This window comes from Camelus bactrianus, chromosome 29, assembly GCF_048773025.1.
Source record: "Camelus bactrianus isolate YW-2024 breed Bactrian camel chromosome 29, ASM4877302v1, whole genome shotgun sequence".
NCBI lineage: Eukaryota > Metazoa > Chordata > Mammalia > Artiodactyla > Camelidae > Camelus > Camelus bactrianus.
The window spans coordinates 18907523-18932022 of record NC_133567.1 but is presented as its reverse complement, the minus strand read 5'-3'; the positions used below and the strand labels follow the sequence as shown (position 1 = coordinate 18932022).

The 24500-nt window shown below is 38.8% G+C and overlaps 1 protein-coding gene, 1 long non-coding RNA gene and 1 pseudogene across 2 annotated transcripts in view; 1 reads left to right on the top strand and 2 right to left on the bottom strand.

The window, feature by feature from the left end:
* Positions 1 to 1407, bottom strand: part of STMN2 (stathmin 2) — a 41538-nt gene extending 40131 nt beyond the window's left edge. The window contains exon 1 of the mRNA XM_010951615.3: positions 1212 to 1407. Coding sequence (XP_010949917.1) covers positions 1212 to 1230 — 19 coding nt within the window. The 5' untranslated portion in view covers positions 1231 to 1407. The remainder of the gene's footprint in view (positions 1 to 1211) is intronic.
* A 4120-nt stretch (positions 1408 to 5527) lies between these two features.
* On the top strand, positions 5528 to 16147 carry LOC123615793 (uncharacterized). The gene is made up of 3 exons (XR_012503174.1): positions 5528 to 7638; positions 9016 to 9107; positions 14446 to 16147. It is a non-coding gene; the product is annotated as an uncharacterized LOC123615793 (long non-coding RNA).
* On the bottom strand, positions 15568 to 15670 carry LOC123616002 (U2 spliceosomal RNA; annotated as a pseudogene).
* Positions 16148 to 24500: the final 8353 nt, after the last annotated feature.

Here is a 24500-nt window from a genome sequence, read left to right as displayed (position 1 = left end):
TGCTTCTGTATTATTATACATACTCATATCTAGGTCCCAGAAGCTTTTCCCGAAAAAGATAGAATGAGTTCAAAGAAGCTTTTATCTGCGTCTTGCCCGAGCACCCCATGTAACGTGATTTTGAAAAGACTGTTAATCCACTTTTCCCCCTTCTCTCTGTAAAGCAGAACAATGAGGCCAGGGTGGGGAAGGCGAGGGCAACCGCCAGGTCCCACTCGGAAGCCGAGGCTGGGAGTCAGGAGCGCGAAGCGCGGGGCGTGGCGCTGCTGTCCCTCCAGGGCTGGGCTCCTGGGCGTCGCGCTGCGCTCCCCACCCGGCCCCCTTTCGGCTGAAGATGCTGCACCGGCTGGGGGGAGGGGTGAAGGCGCTGGCGCGGCTCCGCACAGGGTGGGGCCGTCCGCATTGTGTGCCCAGCGCTGCAGGTGCCTGCCCCCCCCCCCGGGACCGCCCGTCCTCACACAAAGAAACCCCACCCCAGCGCCTGCGAAACCGCTGTCCCTCCACCCCTCCCCAACCGCGCGCTTCCCCGCCCCTGCAGCTGCCCACCCGCGCCCTCTGTGCCCTCCCGACTTCCTCTCTCCTTCCCCTCCCTTTCCCTAAAACAAAGGAGTGTAGGTCCCCCCCGCCCCCGCCCCGCGCCCCCACCCCGCGGCACCGCGCCCCAGGACTAGCGGTTTTTCCGACCAGACAATACCATAAAATTTGCCCGGTTCTTTCACCCGCCTTCCTTGTCTCCACCCATCTTTCAAACAGCCTAGATGGGACCGCTTTGACTTTGCATTTTTCTCTTTCCTTTCTCCCACCCTCCTTCCTCTTCTCTATTTTCTTCCCCCCCCCCCTTTTTTAAAATAGAGAATAAAGAACGTTACAAAGCACTTTTACAAATGTCCCTTAACCCCATTTAAGTCTTACAGTTAAGGTAGCCCCTTCCCCCTACGACTGAGCCCTAATTTAAAATATGGAAACAGAATAAATTCTTTACCCACGGGAAGGAAACTTACCTGCCTCTACCTTAAAAAAAACTTCGCTTTAGATTTCCAAGGATCCCCTCTTTGCCCTCCCCAAACCCCAGAACTGTCCCCGTCCTTCCTGATTCTTATGTTCCCAATAACGTCTTTTTCTCTATAAAATATCTCTAAAATAGCTCTAAGAGAGAAGGGGAGAGGTGGGCTCCAGGTCGAGCCGAGGAAGAACGAGGCGCGATGCCTTACCCATTGCTGTTTTAGCCATTGTAGGGATGTGCAGAAGCTGAGCGGTGGCGAAGGCGGACAGTCCAGCTACAGCAGCGGAGAGAGCGAGAGAGAAGACTGAATAAGGCACTGAGTCTGCAGAGTGGGACCGTGCGAGAGAAAGAGCAAGAGGCAGGAGCCCATGAATAATTATCACTCAGAAGCTCAAGCAGATTGGCTCCCAAGGTCCCCTGACATGACTCCCGCAGAGTCAGAATCTCCAAGCATTAAATATTGATCGGCCAATGGTGCTGGAGTACAAAGTACCAGAATGCAGTTTGAAAAGGAAATCAGTCCTTCCCTGGCAGCTCCCCCCATTTTGGGGGCCTGGTAGTACAGTCCAAGTAGAGTGGAGCCTTAGCCTAGGAGCCTTCTAGGAGCTAGAACTGGGCTGTGCCTACCTGGGAGCCAGGAGGCTTGACTTGATTCACACATGTTTTGGTGCACAAATCGAAATTAAAAAAAAAAAAAGGAAAGAAATTCAGAGGCCTGAGAAGTCTTCACAACATGCTGGCTGTTGGAAACATCTGTTTAAACACTGTTTTTACTTGTTCATGTTTTCTCTTTCACCTTTGGCCATGTCCTTGGTAGATTTTTGTCTCCCAGGGTGACCCCATGTCTGGCTATGGTGGCAGCTCAGAGCAGAACTGCGCTATGATCCTTTGTCTCCTAGCACAGCTGGGCTCAGATGTCTCTGGACTCTTGAGGATCTCTCAGCAGAGCAAGGCCTGATGTTTTCTACTCTTGGCACAGAAGGAAGGGGCTGTCTGGGAATAAGAACAAGTAGTTATGGTCTACCTGGGGACTTTGTGGAAGAAGACGAGAGTTAGCCTCCTGTGCCTGGGTCCTGTCCATCTGGTAACAGGGCAGAACCAGGATGACTGTTGGCCTGGGCATTGGAGGACCCATGGGTGGGTGGCTGACATGCTGCCCTGGAGATGTAGGATTACATGGGTTGAAACCTCAGTGACCTTTCCAGGGCTCTAAGGAAAACCCTTTAGACAAGAATAGAGATGAAAGGCATGATCTGGAGCATGATTTTTTTCCTAAGATCCAGAGTCTCCACTGATATAAGACAAAGAAAGATTTGTTCATGTTTCAGGCTGAGCAGTGTGAGGATCTCTGAGACCAGCTGCAAAAAGTGACTTTACACTACAAACCAGATATTAATTAATTCATTCCTCCTCACTTAATGAATGCCATTCATTAATTCATTCTTTCTCCCTTGACTCCCATAAATATTCATTGGGCATTTACCATGTGCCAGGCTCTGAGGATACAGGAGTGAGAAAGATTTTAGGACTTGTTCTCATGGAGTTTTTAATCACTTAATTTAACACTTCTGTGACTTCGCTGAACCTTCCTCCAATCTAGGCCCATTCAGAAACTGTGGTTTTGACGTTTGAAAAATAAGGAAATAATCCCTAATTCCATTGCATTTGAAAACTAAAAGAATAGCACATTGTTGAAATCATGTACATGTACAAAACCCTGGCAAGTTTTTAATTTTATAGAAATGAGTAGAATTTTTCTCATGAATGGAATAAGTTCTTAGCAGCTTTCTATCAAACCACCTTTCAAAATGTCATGAGGCTAGAAGCCTCATGAATAATACGCAGTTTTGAAAGCATAAAACCATTTGAAAAATAACCGGGTACTCTCCTTGGTGCTGAAATAAATTTCTTCACCTCCTATTAACTTGTAAGACATTTTAACTCCGTGGACATCTTGCTGAATGATAAGAAGCTACTGAGTTCTGACCTGCTGAATCATAGGAAAAATAAAAGATAAAGTGGAGATCAATAAAATCATTTATTGAACAGGAAGACTGGAAGATATTTTTCCTGTCATTGCACAGATCTGTGACTATGACACAGCAAGAGAGCAACATGGAAGTTGGCAGGGTCTGGAAATAAATCCCCTTTTCTCCTTCTCTATGGGCATTTCCCACTTTCAATGTGAGAGCCAGTTCCCTCTGAGTGGAGTAGTTACCAGTCATGAGATGACAGATGGTCAGTTTGTCTGTGTGACTAATATCTTTAAAATATTCCTCTTCTCCCCACCACACCTTTTCCCCTCAGCTATGTGTCATCTCTATCTATTCTTTAGGTTTCTTGCAGAAGAAGATTCCTAAGTCACGGCATTAATGTCTTTGACAACTACCGTTGGCAGTTGAACAAGATCTGTTGCACTTTTGATCACTACAAGTAAAACAAAACAACACACACTTTACAGTCTAATCTCTCATTCTCTGGTGGACATTACTTACTGATGGATAGAAATGTGAGATGGAGGTCAGTGTGCACAGGAGCAGGTGTAAGATGTGTTTAATTTTTTTCTATTTCTTACTTTCTAGGTGCTAGCCACCTAACCTGAGTTACGTATGATTTTTAAATAATGGCAAGCAGGGGAGATGGTAGGTAAGTATGACTTACTATAGGATATAAAGACAGTAGTCTATCATCAACCGGCTAAGAAAAATTAAATTCAAAGAGCTGAGTTACATCAATTATTGTTTCTATTTTCTTCTAACGTAACAATGTCAGTCATGCATCTCAGCCTGAAAGGGTAGGGGCAAAATAGGGACTGAGAAATTATCTCATATTCAATAGTTTAATCATTATTCATTCATTTGTTCAGCTAATTCATTCATCCAGCAAATACTTAATGAAATTTCAGGCTTTTGTATTATGAAATCACCCAGGCTTCTCCTTAGTGTTTAAAAATTATAAATAAAGAAAATATAATCCCCACCTCTTTAAGATAATGTTATTAACTTTGGAGGATGAATATTATCCTGTATATCAGTTAGAGTACTTTTGGTTGCAAAGAATAGAAAAAAAACCAACCCAAATTGGCTTTGATAATAAAAGGGGATTTGTCAGCTCTTCTAATTACAGAGACTCAAGTGGGCTTCTGAGGTCTGAAGATGAGAATCAGCTTTCCCTGAAGCAAATGGTTTTGATGGGGATGGGTGGATACCCAAATTGAAGAATAGGTATTAGATCTGTACAGTGTAAATAAGGACAACATTACCTATCTTGCAGAATTTGTTGTAGACTGAAGAATTACCACGTGTAAACTGACTAAATCACCATACGTATTTGATAAATTGTAGCTACGATGTTTATGGCTTTCAATACGTTTAAATTTTTGAAGGGTTTTTTAAGGGTAGGAACTGAGTAGTGTATATCTTTATAGCCCTTTTAGTGCTTGGCTCCATAATTCACATGATAGATAGTCAGTAAATGCTTGTGAAATAACAACAACAGCAATAATAATTTTCAACACTATTGAAAATAACTTAAGGTGATTGAACCCAATGAAGCCATAGCGATGCTTCCAACCACCCTTCTTTGTTTAGCGCATCTTGGGAAAGGATCCTAAGCTGTTTACTATTGTTTCTTTTTTAAAATTTTTATTTATTTGTTATTGCATTACTTAATTATTTTTTATTTTTGTGGGGAGGTAACTAGGTTTATTTATTTTTAGAGGAGGTACTGGGGATTGAACCCAGGACCTCGTGCTTGCTAAGCACACGCTCGACCTCTTGGGCTATACCCTCCCCCTGTTTCTTTACTTGTATCCTGCCTCATTTCCAAAAGGACATAGGGGGATAAAGCTTATGTCAGTAGAGGGCCCTTATTAATTTTTAAAATCTTTAACAGCAGTTAAAGGAAGTTGCGGAAATCAAAGACAAGCTAGCAGAGATTTTAATTACTGTGGGTTTCAATGTGTTGTGTGTTATCTCTGCAAGGAGGCCTGAGGTGTTGATGTCTTTCCAAACTGGAGAGGAACAGTTGCTTTGGAGGATTAGCTGATGTCATCTAATACAGTCATATGATTTTCTGCTAATAATAATCAAGTGTTTGGGGAAAAATTTTAAACTGATTATTAAAAGTTAGTGAGATATGAAAAATATTGTTAGAATTGAATTATTTTGATCTGACCTCAGTTGATTATCAAGGAAGTTTATTAAAAAAAAAAAAGCCAAGAATTGTTTTAGGTGGTGGGAACTGCAGTAAAAGCTGAAGATATCTAGAGATGCATCTAAAATAGCAACATATGAAAAAAGTTAATTGACTAAGATTTTGATTATTTTGCCATATTTAAACACTTATAGATTAATAAAAAAAATAAGAAGGATCAGTGTCTCTTAATAGAACCATCCAATATGGTTTATTTAAAAGGAAAGTCATTCTAAGGAGAAAGTTAGTGTTCCTTATTAACAGTGAAATCTACATTGTTCAGGAATTTTTCCAATGATTTGCAGTTGATTCTGTCGTGGAGAATGAACTTACGTTATTATTTTCCTCTTAGATTAGTTATTAAAAATGAAGACTGCTTAGTTAATTATGATCTCTTTTTTTGTACCTAGGGTTTTCTTTATGTCCAAATGAGATCTAATGACCATATTAGTCATTAGAATAATTTACCAGAAGCAAAGTGACTTACTGAAATTAGTTAAGTCCTATTGATGATTTTATAATTGAACGTCTCTGGAAATGAACTTGCCCTAATCATAAGAAGGACTTGATATAAATTTAAGAAGTTGAATCCTTACATTAAATTGGTAATGTTGAAAAACTATTTGCTATCTTGGCAGCAACTACAATAACATTTTCCTTCTTTCTGTGAGTTGATTTACAGCTTGAGTCCAAAGAGAGCATTAGCTGGATACCACGGAAGCTGGGAAGTTGATGCCCCTTGGGATTCCACTCAGCATTTTAGCTTACAATACTCGAGTGAGAACACAATGGAGACAATATTGAAGTGCCCGGAAGAGAAATCTCGGAGAAGTGTGACTCACTCCATTTATCCCAACGGCCTTATTTTACTTTTTAAATAAAAGGCACAATATAAGTATTGCACTATACATATAGTTAACATTAGTTACCTAAGAACTTTGTTTTATTTAAATCACATCTGGAAGGAGGAGGCGGGGCACTCAGGAAAGAGAAAAGCAAAAGCATTTCATTGTACTGCTTTCCAGAGATACTTTTCCATTAATCATTTATTAACTCATTCTCTGACCCTCTGAACTTCCTCCACCCATATCCTACTTTATTATCAGATGGACTTGAATTAATAGATGTAGGTAGAATTTTTAAAAGGCCATTTCATCAAATATTCAATTTGACAGTAACATCAGCCTTGAGTTCCACTACAGATAATAAAAATCTCATCTTTTTTTCACACCTTGATTGACTCTTCTCCCCACCCCCCAATTTCTTCCTCAATCATAGGGTAAATAATTACATCTGACTTTTCAGCAATTCAGGTCCACGACAGTGAAGCAATGTGCAGATTATGCAGCAAATGGTGCCTATTGTGACAGAAAAAAAAATTTCCCACAGATTTGCTATTTGGCTTTATTTAGAATGTGCAGGAAATGTCTTCTTTTGGAAGGAGGATTTCAAAAACTTGTGCATGCATTTTATATTATCAAAGCTAAGGACATTTTTGTGATGAACAGTTTCAAATGGGCACAAAAGAAGAGAGAGAAAATAACAAACTAGTATCAATCAAGTTAAAAAGTTATCAAGATTTCCTTGCTTTATTTTTTCTTTATTTTCCCACCTCTGTTAAAATCTTTATGGGGAAACAAACACCACTTAAATTTGCTCTTACGTACTTAAATATCTCTAAAATATATGAAACTTTTCTTACATAAATGCAGTTCTATTATTACACTTAACAATTTTAATAATTCATTGGTATCATCTAATACCTGGCCCATAATTTTCATAATTGTCTCAAAAATGCCTTTTTACAGTTTGTTTGAGATGGTGCGTGCATTCTATTCAGTTTTATGTTTCTCAAATCCCTTTTTTTCCCCTCAAATTCTCTTTTAATCTGGAGCAGACCTCCTTTCATTTAAACAATTCCTGCCAGTGAGCTATTGCACAAATGGGGTCACTTGTCTTATGAACTTTCTCACATTCCGGAAGTACCTGTTTGTTTCCATGTGGTCGCTCAAATTCTCCCTGTGTTTCTTGTAAATGGAAGTCAACTTTCTAGTCTTGATTAGACTCAAGATCGTCTTGTCAAAGAATAATGCAGCTCTATTCAGTTTAATTAAAAGCACAGCTGACCTTTCCTCACATGTGATGGAACCCCATCATGGCTCCAAGGCAAGGAGTGGTTTATAGAAGCAAAACCCACAGCATCTGAGGAACAGTGAAATATTATTTTTTTGTGAAAGGATTCCTTAACATTTATCAGGGGAACAATTTCCTCAAAGCAAGGTGGCATTTATCAGGAATGGGCAGCTGTCAGGGAAGGCAACTTTAGGTATTTATGAGTTTTCTGAGAAATCCTGTGGCTGAAAGTGGTATGTTTGGTTTCAGGGTATGGTTCTCACTGGACTCTTGGCTGGACTTCTGCTGAACTCTCCTCCTTAGTGAAGGTAAGACCACACTGTTTCCCTGTTAGAATAACTTTGTCCTGCTTCTGGTCAAAGTCAGCTGAGTGAACCATGGTGGCTTCAGCCTTTTTGATGCCGTAGCATCAGCTGTGTGTCAGCCTGGCACAGTGGCTTAGTGGCAGTAGAATAATTTTTAAGCATCAGCACATCATTTGGTAAAAGTGACAAGATATGAATCATAAGCATCAAAAGAAATACTTGGAATCCCACTGTTTGTACTTAGTTTTTGATTGGCTTGGAACCAACTAGGAGTATAAGTCCCATGGATCAGTTTGGCCAACTTTAAAAATTGTTGTGCCTATTCTATGATCTTCTTCAGTCCTTTTCAAGACTGTATAATATTTAATTTACCATAATTTATTTAACCAGTCCCTACTGATGAACTTTGAGTTGTTTCCACATTTAGTATTAAAAATAATTCTGCAAAGAATAACATTGTACATTACAAAATTCATAACTTGCCATTTCTTGACAAATACCTAAAAGTGGAATTCCTTTCACATATTGTCAAGTGAAACACATCCTTGAATTTGGCTATAGATAGCTTATGCCAGGTCTTCTTTAAATGCAAATAGAGGAAAAACCAGAGCAAAATTTCCAAGACACTATCCTGTGCCACACAAAGATGTGTAAGACACAGACTTTGTAATTAGGAGCTTGCAGTTTAATGAGAGAGATGGATATCCAAAAAGACTATTTCAGTGTGTTTTCAAATATAAAGCATTTGCAAAGATCTATATGCAGACTCGGAGTCTTCAAAAACAAGATGGACAGAAACTATGCAGGCAAAATAATTATATTTATTTTACGTCTATTCCTTGACTATTATTGGTCTTGTTTGTTCTAATCCTTATTTGCAAAGTAGCCCCAGAAGACTAACGAATCAAGCTGAGTAGATTAAAAGCAAAATGTAAATAAGGAGAGAAAATTACTCATGTGAAAGGCAGAATACAAGGCTAATTAATACATTCTTTGGGTTCTAGTGAAAAAGGAACTCTGCAGTTCATATTTAAAATCAGGGTACTTTATGAAAACAAAGAAACTTTGAATTCTCTCCATATTCAGTATCTGAATGTTTTCCCACTTAGGCTGCATGAGGTTTCCCCCACTTGGTGAATCATTATGCCCAGGGGCCCCCAATGCTAGATTAGATGGAATACTTTTTTACCACGTAGTCACCTGGACTTGCTTTCTGCCTGAGGTTTTTAACTCCCCCTCCTTTTCTAGAGGCTTAAGAAGGTCTATTATTATTAGGAAAGGACAGTTCTAATTTTCCGCTAAAAAGCTCAGTTAAAGATCAATGTTATTCCTTCCTACTTGGCATTTGAGTGATTAGAAAAACTTCTCCTCACTTGTTAGATGCTGAGGAAACTAACCGAAAGGGGGAATCCTGGGACAAAGGCACATGAGCCTGTTTCCTCACTGGAGAAGCTGTTCAGGAAGAACTGCAGGTAAATTAATTTCTCCTTCAAATAAATGTCAGTCCAGACTAGTACTATGTATTGCAATGCTGCCCTGGGGAGAGAGGAGAAAGAAAAGAATGTTAAGGAGATGTCTTGGCTAATAGCCTTACGTGAGAAATAACCTGCCATTTCTCAATCAACGTCATTTCCATGTCCTGCAAGGAAATTATTTATGGGCAGGGGTTATCTGGCAATTCATACATCGTTTTGATCCACATCTGCCCTCTAGGTTTGGCCAGATGGGTTTAAGAGATTTAATTTAAAAAAAGTATCACTTTCTGCTGCTCCTTTGCAGTTTGGTTGACCTCCCAGGCTGAGGTTGTATTTGTATTCATGGACTTACTGTATTTTCTTCCTTCACGCCAGGTAGAGGGGAGTACTTGAACACATATCATGAGGCATAATAAAATCATAAGCATTAGAGATGGAAAGAAATATGAAATTGACCACCTAGCTACAAAATAGGACTTACATTCCAATATACTCTCATCAGAAGAAGACACAGAAGCCTGTTTCTCAACAGCTTCCAATTCTTTTTGATTTTTAACTCATCAGATAGATGAAGTATAACCATTTCATATTAATAAGTGTACATTTTTGAGATTTACCTTGTAGTAGTCATCGTGGGCTTAATCTATACATTACTTAATTTGATTTAATCCTCAGGACAACTTTATATGATAGATACTATATCATTTTACAGGCGTGGAATCTAAGGGCTAGGAGAGCCTAATAATTTGTGCAAAGTGACAAAACCACTAAGATTTGGGCCCAAGTCTACCTGATTCCAAAACACGTGTCCTTAGTAACTATGCTTTCTCTGTGTGGAAACTAAAAAAAAATATTTTGGATTTAGAACATTATTTTAGAGTTTATATATATATGTTAGAAATTTGATGTGCTATCTTGGGGAATAATGAGAAGGGGTCATGACCAAGGATTTGAAGTCTGGGCACGAATTTCTATGGCAGAATATGTGGATTCTAACCATCTATATTTATTTAGCTCTGTGTATATGAGTGAATAAATGGGGTATTAAATGTTTAACCAAGAAATTATTATTTATACATGCACAGTTATGGACATACACAGAAATTCCTTAGCTGGTTGATGGGATTGCTGCATGCATGTTCCTGCTTATCGGGAGCCGAGTACACCATTTCCTGTGGGATTGATGTTATTCATCATGTTTATGTATTAAGACTAATCCGTAGAAAGCCCATAATTTTATTTGTTTTTTGTGGTCACATCCTCAGACTCATGAATGCTGCCTGGAATATAGTAGACAATAAAAAGACATTTTGTTGAATAAATGAGTGAAAGAAACTGAAGAATACCACTAATCCCATTAAAGATGTAATTGTTATTTTTATTATTATAACCATTGGAGGATACATTCAGAATTCTAGCTTGGGATGTCAGTAATTTATCTCTCCTCCCTCCTTTCCTGAATACACAAAGGTCTGAGTGGAGACCCTTCATCTAGTTACTAATTTATTTTGCACAATTTGGGAAGAGGTCTCCAGTAGGCTTGGGATCATTGCTTTAGAATGAAGGGCTGAGAAGGGGACCCTGGAGGCTGGGGGCGGAGGCTTAAGGAAGAGGATCTTGAAGAGGTGTAGGGGTGTGTGGCAGGGATGTGAGGACAGGTTAGTGTGTAGAAGGAAGGGAGGAAGGGAAATCTTCACTGATGATGATGTAGAAAGAACTCCTGCAGCCTGATGTGTGTGTGTGTGTGTGTGTGATGGGAAAATACAATTTTTATTGTAGAGTTATCATAGGAATCAATCCATTCCTAGCCACAGCATAAGTATATGCATTCAAACTTCAAATCTCAAACCATTCATAAGGAGCAATCTTCAAAAGAGACAGGAGATTCAGCCATACCAGACCAACAGGATTTGGGAGTCAGGGAAATTGCGTTTAGCATAAAACTGAGGAAAATGTAGCTCTTACTCTATTTTTGATTCATTTGTATTTCTTGAGAAGAGCTACTTATAAGCAAATGATGTTTTGTGAAGCAAAAAAAGTCCAAGGAAAAAAGAACACTTCCATAGAAATGCTTGGAAGTAGGTTTGCGTTTCTTTTTGCAATATCAGTCATTATTGACACCAAAAATACTAGCAACTCTGGAAGAAATGGAAGGCATTTCATTTCTCTCCCAGTCCACATGTGCTTCCCAGAAGACCTTATTAGACTTGGAAAAACTAACGAGAATGAGGTCAAAGCAGGGAAAGGCTGTTGCCTCTGCAGTAGGAAAGGGGACTCACCCCAGAAGTGGAAGGGAATAAAATGGAGCCCTTGAAGAAACTGACTCCCTGATGAGCCTCTGTATCAGAGAACTGAGTAGGTCGTAGGGGAGGCCCCCTGCCAAGCAAGACAGCGCCCGTCTGGCTGCGCACCCTTGTCAGGACTGCTTCAGTTTTTTAAGCAAGTTCGTCACTTGGCGCAGCTTCCGGGAGAGAAGTCTGCCATTGCTCCTGAGTGGAATTACTGATCAGGAAAACTTGTGAGACATCTTTCTAATTCATGCTCAGATTAAAAAAAAAAAAAAAAAAAAAAAAAAAACCTCTCTGGTAGGGAAGGAGGAAAGCCCTGTGTGAGTCTCTTATCTGAGTAACTTCTGGTTTGGGGCCCAAGTTGGTGGCGTGCTCTCTCATGACAACTACATGCATTGTGAGCCATTTTAGGGAGAAAGCTCAGCCTGGGAATGTGAGATGCCTGACCTGGTGCCCTCCCTTCCCAGCTCTCCAGTTCCCATGGCAGCAGCTCCCACACCAGAGAGGAGAGGGTCACCTTGGTCTCTGCGTCATTTCTGCTTCTAGTATGTTGCAGGGAGCTTTAGAAAATTCTAGGCCTGGAGACCAACCTTAGTCACCTTCCTGATGGGCAGGCCTTTTTCGTTTCTAGTAACCAAGCTCTTGCCTGCTTCCTGTGGGCAGCTCACTGCCTTCTTTCAGTAGCCAAATCCTAGGCATAGCTCTGTCTATCCTGGTTCTCCTGTAATACTGCAGCCTTGCCTCATACCGTCTCAACTCTCCCAGGGATCGGAGTGCATGCCCTGAATCACAGCCACCTTGACCGGGTCCTTGCTTCCTGCTGATCAGCTTGCTGACTGCACGACTTCCTGGGCACCATGCTCCTGGGCTGGGGCCACCTCTGAAGCCGGCTGTGTTGGGAATGTAAGGCCCATGAAAGCAGAGATCCCTTCTGTCTTGTTCAGCATTATATCTCTAGGGTCCCAAATGGTGCCTCGCATGTACTTGGTGTCTAATAAGTTGTTTGTTTGTTTTTTTTGTTTTTGCTATTAATATCTGCTCTAGGCATCTGTGTTGCCCCAACTAATCCATCTTATCTAATTCTGGATGTCTGAGGTCTGACCCTCCCTCCCTGATTGATTCCCAATACTGACATCTGTAATTTAGTTGGAGTCCCACACTGATTATTATTCATAGGAATACTTAGCACTTTTCATCATCAAAATGTCTTCTAATTTTAGTTAATTAATCAACCACAGATTTGTATGGAGATGACTATAAAATCTGATGTGTGGTGGTAAATCATTGTAAAGTAGCATGACAGTTTATATGGAAAGAGATGAGAGTGAAGTTTCTTTCAGATTAACTATTGTTGGGAAGTCAACCTGAAGAGCCTGGTGTCCCCATAGTTCCCCAGATCACCTTTGTACAATGAGTCAGGGGTACCTGGCTTCAATCTTGAGCCCATCAATTCCTGCCTGACTATCGTGGGCAGGACTTCTCACCTGTCATCTCAGCATCCTTGTATGTGAAATGAGGGTGATGCTAGTACCTACATCAGAAAGCTGTGAAGATTAATGCAGAACACCGAAAACTGCACTTGGTACAAAGGGAGGGTTCAACCTATAACTAACAACCGTGCAACTCCATAAAATTGCTAGTTAAATCAGAAAGGTGACAGGTCCTGAAATTTTGAAGCAGTGGAAATTTACTTTTTGATGCAGTTCAAAGAGTGGGAAGGCTGTGGAGCCAGAGGACCAGGGCTTCCTCTTCTCGTGAGATGGATGAATTTGGACAAACTGACTGAGTCACAGGAATGCAATGGAATAAAGCTGCTCGGAACTTGGTCTCATATCCTGGCATCTATATCTGTATCTTCCTAATCTATAAAGTGTGCATATGAGGAATTACTTTTCAGAAAGTATTAATCAAGACAATGTTTACAAAGCTTAGGGCCCAGCAAATGGTAGGTACTTGATAAGTAGTTATTATTTTGGAAAAATAAAAATATTTTTAGTGCTTAATATCATGTATAGAGTTAGATCTAAAGACATTTTAGTTAATGAAAATTGAAACATACCTACCTTGGATTTTAAGTGAAACAATAATGTTTAGAGCTTGAAGGTCTGAAGATAATTTCTACTTTATTAAAAAAAAAAAAAGGCAAAATGATTTTCAGAAAAAGGACATTTTCCTCCAGTTCTCCCTTTTTTTCCTTCTCTGAATCTTTGGAAGTCTGCTTCACTTGAGTCCCTCAGTCTACTGATATGCAGATTAGGTTTCTTTATTCTATTTTGGAGTTTTCCAATGCAAAACTCCTTTCTTTGGTAAAAATCTCATTGCCCTTGAACTTGGATCTTTTTCCCCTTTCCATCTGTATTTCTTGACATCATTATTACCACCTTCCATCATTTAATTTTGGGTTCGCATTCCTTTTATTTGTGTTCACTCTCTGCATCTTGATTGCCACCTCTCTCCACTCATTTCTGCCAGCTTTGAAATGTGCCCTGGCACCCGCCCAGGCCCAGGGCAGACCAATGCCATCACATGAGTGACTGCAGAAAGCCTTGCATGGAGTTGTCTTAGAGTTTCAGAGGGGGTCTATGGCCAGGCAGCTAGGGAAGGTTATACATGAGAGAGCTCATTGGCCTAGGTGACGTCTTAAAGTCTCAGTCTTTGTCTAACTCAGAAGAGCTGGGCAATGCCATCAGATGTCTTTTTTACCATTGCCCTTATTGTGATAAGTGCATCACATGAAAAAAGGAATTTATGCCATTGTGTCTTTGTAGGAAAGGAGAGAGAGGGTAAAAAGGCATATTTTGGTAGTTTATAGGGCAAAGAAGTGTATGGAGGAAAAAAATACATCCTTACAATGTTAGTAAACAATTTTTATTTATTTCAAAAGTGTTCAGAATTGCCATAAAGTTCTTTTTAAGAAAAAATATAATTTTTGGCTTTTATATTAATAAAGTATAGAATTATTGTGTTTCCCCCATCAACATCTCATTCCTTCAATTTAAACCAAGTGCACAGATACAAATGTTGACATAGGTTATTTCCAACTTCAGTCCCCTCGGAAGAAGATCAACTAGCCGCTATCCATTGACAAGACACCACTGTGAAAATCCCAGAAATCCAGCGGTGAGGCAGAAGCACCCACTTCAAAGCACAGAGATCCAGAAGGACCCAACCTTCTCTTGGGAGGGGAGGAGGAGCGGCTACACTCTGACTGCATTGCCCCTCCCCTGGGACTGCACCGCGACACACCAAGGGGCCTCTCTGGGCCTCTGGGTTCTCCACTGGGGAAAACAAACAGCCCAACGTGGACGTCCAGCTTCTTTATCATTGCTTGGTGCTTCCCAAGAAGCCCAGGGAAACCTGCACGGCTTGACTACTGAGAATCAGATAGAAACAGAGGATGGAAGAACTTACAGCAGCCAGCGCTGTCCCTGTTAGAGTGGCTACTATCAAAAAGACAAGGAGTGACAAAAATATGGGGAAAGGGAACCCTCGTGTACTGTTGGTGGAAATGTAAATTGGTGCAGCCACTATGGACAATAATATGGAAGTTCCTCAAAAAATTAAACATGGAACTACCATATGATTCAGCAATTCCACTGGAGTATATATCCTGAGAAAATAAAATCACTGTCTTGAAGAGATATCTGCACCCCTATGTTGATTGCAGCATTACTTACAGTAGGCAAGTCATGGAAACAACCTGTGTCTGTTGACAGGTGAATGGATAAAGAAAAGGCGAATGGAAAGAAAATAATGAATAGAATATATATATATTTGAAATTTTTTATTGAAGTAGAGCTGACTTACAATGTTGGTTTCAGGTGTACAGCAAAGTGATTCAGTTGTACATATACGTACATATAAGTAATGAATAGGGCATTGTTCAGCCATAAAAAGGAAGGAAATCCTGCCATTTGCAACAACACAGATGAGCCTTGAGGACAGTATGTTAAGTAAAATAAGTCAGGCAGAGAAAGACAAATACTGTCTGAACTCACTTATATGTGGAATCTAAAAAAAACTACGACTCAAAAACAGAACCAATTGGTGGTCGCCAGGTAAGAGGTGAGAGGGGAAAATGGGGGAAGGCGGTCAAAGGGTAAAAACTCCCAATTGTAAGATGAGCGAGTTCTGGGGATAGAATGTACAGCATGGTGACGTAGTTAACAAGAGTGTACCGTATTTTTGAAAGTTGCTAATATTAAACTGACAATATTAAACTGACAAGAACAGATACTACACTTGATCTTAGCCAAAAGACCGAGAAGCGACTACCTCCAAACTTCTTTAAATCCTCCTTTTCTCCCATTGAACTGCTCAGTTCAGCTTGACAACCCAGTACCTAATCTCCACAGAGCCCACTGTCCCTTCCCCACCCCACCCCACTTTCATTCTCAAGTTCAGAGATTTTATTTCCTAGTCCCTGTTTCCTACACATCTGAGCTCTTTATTATGAAAATTGACTTAACCTCTTTGCTAAACTGTTGCCTTCTCCTAAGAATACACATATTCTAAATCTGTTCAATTTGCTAGCCCCCCTGTAGCTTTTGAGCACTGGAAATGTGGCTAAGCCAATTTGAGATATGAGGCAAGTGTATACACACTAAATTTCAAAGACTAAGTATGAAAAAAGTATGTAAACTATCTCCTTAATAATTTTAAAAATTGATTGCATATTGAAATGATAATATTTTGAAATTATTGGGTTAAATAAAATATATGATTAAAATAAAAAAAAACCAGGTGCACAGCATTCACCTTCATATAACATTTCTGAGAGCTTGACGTGAGAAAAACTTTGCTTTTATTATGTAGTATTTTAAATATTCAAACTCTTTTTCTTCTAGCTCACGAGCTCATCATTTTTCACGTTTTCATTGTCGCCTCAATGAATGAACTTATTTCATTGCCACCAGGAGAAAAAAAGACCTTTATTACACTACAGAATCAAAAAAGATTATGAATAATTATTCATATAAGCTACATCTGCAAGGCAATTAGAAGGAGCCACTTTTGTTTTTTAACATCTCTGCGAGATTCCTCCTCTGACTCTGCTATTACAGGTCGATGCTTCCAAATATGAAAAAATAGAAATAACCTGATTTTCAAATGGAAAAAGATACAGAGAAATGCTGCCTAAAAAAGAGTCAAATATCCACTCAAGTGCATTATTACGAAGTGTATCTTGTTTTATTCTTTTTCTTCCTAACCTTATCCCAGGCTAAACTGAGAAGTAGGCAATGCTTGCTCTTAGCATCCTTTCTGAGCCACCTTATTCTGTCGCATTCATCTGTATGGTCCTCAGGCTACTTGGGGAGGGTCCTCCACTAAGTGCAACACTTGGTTCCTCCTTCCTAGATGGTATCCCAGATCAGCTCGTTAGCGCATGTATGCAGAAGGTCATATCTGCAAATGACCTACCATAGCTAGGAAAAAATGATGTATGATTTTTAAAACACAGAGACATCCAAATGACAAATATCCCTAGGATAAAAAATAGCACAGAGAAAAAGAATGGATGGTTATAAAATTAATTGAAACATTTATTCTAAGCATTAAGCAAATATAAATTTAAGTAAACGTTGTCTTAATATCATTCAAATCTTGCCTTTTTTTTTTTCAAAATGGTTTTATTCATTAGGAAAGATTATATTAAACATCATTTAAATATTCAAGCCCTGAGGCACACCAGGTCATGAATTGTATTAATTTGCACAAAATGAAAGTTTGCGTAAATGGCCAAACATAGTTTCCATCCTAGAATATTTTATCATAATTATGAAAGATCGTATTCAAGTGCTAGTGGATGGCTTGAAGAAACTGGAAACATATCACCAGTTCAGTGCTCTGACTGTGAAATGAGCAGTATTTACTCTTGAAAACTTCACTCAAGTAATGAGGCACATTAATTCTGAGCAGTGTTTCAGTTATTGCTCTGAATTTAATCTGATCTTTTAATTCTTCTCTGCCTATAAAAAATTCATGGACTGGGTTTGATGTATCCCCTGTTTCTGGTAAGCACATACCTTGCTTCTAATTTGAGATATAGCTAAGAACAAGACAGGGCAGGGGAAAATGCTTGATCTTGCTATAAAGTACAAAGTACATGACCAGAGAGAGCTCATTAAAGTCAGAAAACACCTTATGTGAAATTTTGTGAGAGTCTCTGACTAACTCTACTCTTGTGATAGTCTACTTTGGAATTCAAATACTACAAAAAATACTCATTTTTTCCCTCTGTACTTCCCTGAGCTCTGAGATCACTCATTTCTGTCTCTGGTTCATCCTCTCTTTTCCTGCTTTTTCCACACCTCAAAACTCCTTCAAGTTCAGCCTACCCATGCCTGGCCCTTAACTATCCTCTCTTGTGTTTTATTTTTTTTTTTATTATTATTTTTTTAATGTAAGCTTTAGCTCACTGCTAGAGATTTTCCTTGAGACTTTCTTTACTCTTTCAATGGAAATGTGGCTTCCTCAAATAGCACTATAGATGTAGATATGGATGTGGATATAGATGATAGACTGTTGCCTTCTTTTGTGATTTTTGTGAACTCAGAAAAGCTCCACCTGTTCTCAGCATTTCAGTGCCTTTTGCATTTCAACTATGTCCTGCCTTTGCTTCATTTGGACATTGGGTCCATTCTACTGTTCACATTACTCTCTTCCTATTTCTTATCTCCCACTAAGCAAATAGCAACTTGAATATTCACATTGAACATAAGATGCCAAACCAAAGTTCCTTACTCAACATACTACCAGTGACCTTAACTTCCACTTCCTAATGCTATTCTTATTACTCTCACATCCTGGATTTTGTCATTACCAACCCAGCTCCAATCATTGCATAGATTGCTGACTTGTTGTTATCTGACACTGAGCTGACATTTTTTTTTGGTTACAGTTGCTACATCTTAGTCACTTTTTTCAGGAACAAGCATTTTCTCTCTCCTCCTTTGTCCCCTTTGCACAGGTTGGTGCAGTAGACAGAGTAGGAGGCGGAAGGTCTGAGTCTCTGTCTTCTTCCACCACGAGGTAGCTGAGTGACCTTAGTTCACTTCTTTGGTTTTCAGCTTCTTTTTTTGTACAATGGAAACAAAATAAAAACCTATTTCACAGGCTGAAGTGAATTCTCAGTGGACTGAGTTGAAGTTCTGGTGAAGATTATTGAACCTATAAATCATCTTGAAGTTGTTGTTTGTGGTTGCAATCACAAGGGAAATATTTTTAACCAAGCACCATAACGAGCAGTCACCAAGCATGCCCAGTCATCTTGTAACTGTAAAATGATGACATGTTCATAGGCATGTGATAGGGAAGTTCGTCAAGAAGACGTGACCACTGGTTTGACCTGTAGGCTGGACCTGGCATTGGAAGGCTGCTCACTCCACCCCTGCCCCCATCCTTGGAATGCGTGCTCCACTTGCCTTTCCTGAGCTAGGAGCTACCCAAGGACACAGCCTTGAGATAGTAATGTGGTGTTGCAACCATCTGGACTATGTATGTGACTGAACGTTTTAAAGCCTCTCTGTAAACTTACAAGATTTGGAAGTGGGTGCAGAAATCTACTTGTCTTGAGGCTGCCCAAGACAAGTCGTGTAGGTCGATCCCCCCTGCCACCTACCAGTCTGGAGCAACCTGCCTCTTTCTTCCGCCTCACCTGAGCCTCCGTGTCCAGGAGCAAATTCCAGATATGTCCCTGGAAACTTTTGAGGAGGAGCATATGGAAAGTTCTAGGAGGTCTGACCAATGCAAATCTACTACACAGCCTTCGGTGAGTAATAAATGAGCTACTATTTGGAAAACATTTTGGCACATGGATTTATTTACCTCTTTGCCTTTCTGTGGTATCATTTCTCGGATTTGCTTTATCTGCTTTTGCATCTAGCTCACAGAATATTGCTGAAAAAGTCATTTAGTGGTGAAATGATTTATTACGCTGAAGATTTATGACATCTAATTTCAGCTGGGCTTCCACCATCACTCCTTTCTTTTCTTGTTTCTCTCATAGATCACTCTCCCTGACCTGTCATCCTTCTCTCCCTAGGCTCCTAGTACCATCTTCTCTCTTCATTTCAGTCCAGCTCATCTCACAAAGTAGACTTATGTCTTTTAACTGGACTTAGCAGCTATGAGAACTTTGTTTTAAATTAATGGTGTATCATTCATTACTATTCCTTCCAAGGTGAATCACAGAGGCAAATTTGAGTCTTTTGCCTTTTAATTCTATTTGCCTTTAATTCAGTTTAATTCAATTCCTTTGCACCTCCAATTACTTGCTCAATCCTATTTTCTTTCCTATTTTTCTTATTAAAATTTGTGCTATTGCCCTAGGTCCAGTTCTCATCATCAAAATCTGAGTGTCCGCAATGAGTCCTACCTATTTCTTATCCAGTTCATCTTGCACATTTCTCTCAACCTAGATTTTTCTCCAGAGCCAGGCCTCTTGGCAACACACCCACCCTATCCTGGTCCCAAATATTACATACACTACTCAGCTTCCATTACTGCATGGAACTATGGAAAAATCACCAAAGTTTTCACAAAACACTGAGCCAATTGCATAAATCTTCCTGAGAAAACAACTTGTTTTGATTAAAGGAGGGAAGGTGTACTTCCAAGGAATGAGACTCATGGAATAGTCTAGCTTCCAATCTTACACAGTGGTTGTAGAAACCATGGGGTGAGTCAGGAAAGAGGTATTTGGATACAAAATTCACTTTTAAGTTCTGACTACTTGATTTTCAGATGGTTTAAAGGAAGTTTTTGCTTTCATCATCCAAGAGTTCTCCATGAAACAGTTGTCTGTAAGAAGTCTGATGCCAAGAAAGATTGAATACATTGGCACTGAAAATGGCTCACTCCCTGAGAGGTTATTGCCATCAGTAACCCATATTATCATTAGAGAAACTTAAATATTTCTTTATTCATTAATTCTTTATTAATCAAGATATTTTGTGTGTGCCTATTACATGTCAAGCACAGAGCCAGTTCGTGACAAAATCAAAGTCCGTATCAGGTCTTATATATCAAAGCCCACGTGTGTTAGACCACAGCCTGAGGCCTTTTCCTAAGCACATGCCCAGGGTGAAAATATTTTGCTCTGTTTCATTGAAGAGTAATAAAGTGATTTCTAAACCATAGTAATCATAACTTCAAATGAAAGCAGTCAGATTCACAAAGCCTGCATACTTAGGGCAACTAACACTTTTGATTCTCGGGCAATTATGGATGGAACAAAGGACAATAGATCATCTCACTCTATGATCCTCTGAGATGGTTCCAGGGACATTTTCAGTGCTCTCCATGGAGCAAAGATCTGAAAGCTTCTTTGTAAACATAGATTCTTATGAGACTCTGAGATCAAGTTCAGATGAATGCAGTTTAGGTTCATGAACGTGTAATATTGTTTTGAGTGCTTTTGATAATTAACACACAAACAGGCACAGATGTAAGGCCTAGTCTCTGATTTCAAGGAGGTGAGAGTCTGGTTGGGAATAAAGGGCACATACAAGTGAAACAGTAAGCAACAGTACCAAATTCTATTAATTAAAATAATGTGTGATGTCCCAGGAGAAGATAGGCCGATAGAGCCAAATAAACTACAGAAGTAGAACAAAGTATGTTAGAGAATTTAGCACAGAAAAAGGTCAAATTTCAATTTCTAAGAAAAAATGGGCTTTCTCTACTATTAAAAGTAGAATTGGGAATTTTGTCAGGGAACTGAAAAATAAAAAGTATCTGACAAATTAGAAAATAATGCAAAAAAAAAACATTATTAAGGACATAGACATTTCATAATGATAAAAGTTTCAAGTTGCCATTAAAGTATAGCTCTTCTAAACTTGCATGTGTCTAAAGATGGCTTCAAAATATAGAAAGCAAAAAGTGACCTAATTGAAAAGAAAAATAGACCAATTCACAATCAGAGTAGGAGATTTGAAACAATTGTCTTGCTAACTGATAGATCAGGCAGATAAATAAATGTCAGGATGTAAAAGAGTTTAACAACATCAAGTACAGACTGCACCTAATTCACGTTTAGCTGATGTTGCACTCACCAACTGACATATACATATTCTCTTCAAGTACATGTGGAATATTTACCAAGCTTTTATGTGCCGCCCGTAAAGCGAGTTTTAACAAATTTCAAAAAATTTTGATTATACAGAACATGTTCTTGGATATCAGAAATAAATTACAACAGACACTCAGGAAATCTCCTTGTGTTTGGAATTTAATCAATACACTTTTAAATGAATGATGGGTCAAAGAAGAAATCATAATGGATTTTATAAAATCTTTTGGACTGAATAAAGGAAGACACATGTCAAAACTTGTGATGCCACTAAAGCAGTGTTTGAAGGGAAATGTGTGGCCTTAAATGCATATATTAGAAAATAAGAAATATTAATTACCTAAACCTGAGATACTATAGAAAGAATGTCAAAATAAATGCAAAGAAAATAAAATAGGGCACATTATAAAATGGAATACTCTGCAGCTTTAACATAAAATGGTGTATATCTAAAGAATTAATGTGCCACGTTGTGGAAAGAAAGAAAGAGTTTGTTAAAGGGGTTATCAGGGTTTCCTCCTGTTTATATAAAAATATATATGCATTGAAATATGTATGAAAGTACACACACCAAACTCTAAAACAATGATTCCCTATGATGATAGTATTTTGGGTAATTTTTCATGTTTTCTTTATATGCCTCATATTTGAAGAATTTAATTCATAAAAAGTAATTATTAAAAAACTCAATTAAACTCAGTAATAAAACTATTTTTATTCTAAACCCCCTCCTCCCAAATTGATATGAGATAATAAAAGAATCATCAGTGACCAACCTCTGAAATGTGTGGATTTAGCCATTGGGTAATTTGCTTGCTCAGAGTAAGGAGAGATCAAAGAAGTCTTGGAAGTGGTGTTGGTCAGGAGAGCCTTCAATGAGAAAGTCAGAGCATAAGCTGGGCCTTGAAAAATGGATAGGTGGAATGCAGTGGTTCTGATAGGCCAATATGGGTATACTCTGTATAGGGGCAAAACTGTACTTCACTATAGATTAGGTTTTCTGTGTGTGTGTGCACATTGAAGGGGTGTCAGTGGAAGATAAAGCAAGCGTGATTGATTCTAATCTCATTTAATGGCATCAGCCTTAAGTTAAGACAGAATCTTATCTTGGATATTTTAGACTCTTTCCTCTCTCCCCATGCCCGTATCCAATTGATTTTCAAGTTTTACAGATTTTAGATTTCAAATATTTCTCATCTGTAACATCCTCCCTACTCTTCTTTGAGATTCTGATTACTTCTTGTATATATTCTGCTATTTCATACCTCTGTGCCTGTGCTCTGGATGTTTGCTCTAGCTGGAATGCCTTCCTCACATGTTTTTCCTCCTGGCTAAGTTCTTTTCTTTTCTTTTTTTTTTTACTTTTAAATCCATGCTTAAGTAACTTTTTTTTTTTAAACATTTTTTATTGATTTATAATCATTTTACAACGTTGTGTCAAATTCCAGTGTAGAGCACAATTTTTCAGTTATACATGAACATATATATATATTCATTGTCACATTTTTTTTCTCTGTGAACTACCATAAGATCTTATATATATTTCCCTGTGCTATACAGTATAATCTTGTTTATCTATTCTACAATTTTGAAATCCCAGTCTATCCCTTCCCACCCTCCGCCCCAGTTCTTTTCATTTTTAAGATTAAGGTGAGGCATCATCTCCTCAAGGATATCTTTCTTGAGGGATAAATATTTCTCTTCTAGGCTTCTATGTTGTCTTTACCTTTATCCTAGTGGTTACCATGTTATATAAAGATGATCTCTTGATATACTTATTTCTGCTACTTGACTATAAACCTTGGAAGGGTAAAGGCTGTGTCTTATTCAATTTTGTTACCACAGAGATGACACAGGCACATAGTAGGTGTTCAATAAATGTTTGATAATTCTTGTCATTGTAAAATGATGAGGAGTTTGGACCTCAGTCTGTAGGCTTTATTGATTCCTATAGGGTCCCAAGATAAGTTCAGATACACAATGAAATAGGTGAAAAAATTTTCCTATTCTCTTCTGGAATTTTTAAATATTTTTCTTTGTTAAAGTTTTAAGACGATATCTTACTTAAGTTATAATTTAACTCTAACCAGGTATGTCATTGAATTCTTCAGTACATGATCAAAAACCATTAGTCATCAACTTCGCTATGTTATGTCTATGACTGCTTCCCATTGATACTATTTTAAAAAGGGTAATTTGGAGATGACGTTATAGAGACCTATCTATTTGTATTGGGCTTCAGGTGATTTTGAAGATGTCAAAGCAGAGAACGTATAATTTAGCTGGTGAATTCATTGATGTCACTTTTATCACTGCCTGTGTTGAGACAGAAAAGCTAAAGACCTTCTCTCCTGTAAAGACGTCATGCAACAGAAGCACAAAGCTCTTGGAATCAATGATCCCTTCATACTGGTCAATCAACAGCACAGACAAAAAATGTGTCTTGAAGAGGGCTGAATTTAAAGCCTGGAATTTCACCAAGACTAAAGTGTTCTCCAATCCACAGTCTTCTCAATCCATCCTCCAAAATTGCTTTTTATAATGTCAAGTAAAAGAAGCCTTACATAATGAGTGACTTTGGTGAATCCACTTGTCTTGGAAATGGTGGAGCTTATTTGTAATTTGCAGCAGAATGAGAACAGAATTAGTCTCTTTAAATGATGTCATATACTCCAGAATCGCTGACATTTTTTCTAATAATCTGAAGTGGGGAGTGAAGGAATATATTTTCTTTCAACATGTGACCGGGTGAAACTACAGGTGTCTTAGTGACCTCATTTTTGGACTTTCACATATTGTGCATGTGCTGATATCATTTTTTGGGCTTTTTGGGAAATTACAAAGTTGACTTCAAAATGGTTAGAGTTACTTTACTAAGAAAATTCATTTGGAAGAAAATGTCATCTACTCTGCCTATAGAGGGAGCGCTTGTTGTGCTTGAGAATACACCTGGTTTTATTGATTTGTTGCAGAATGATGTCCACTGTCTGTTAGTCATTCTCTATTAGCATCCATGGCATCAGAGAT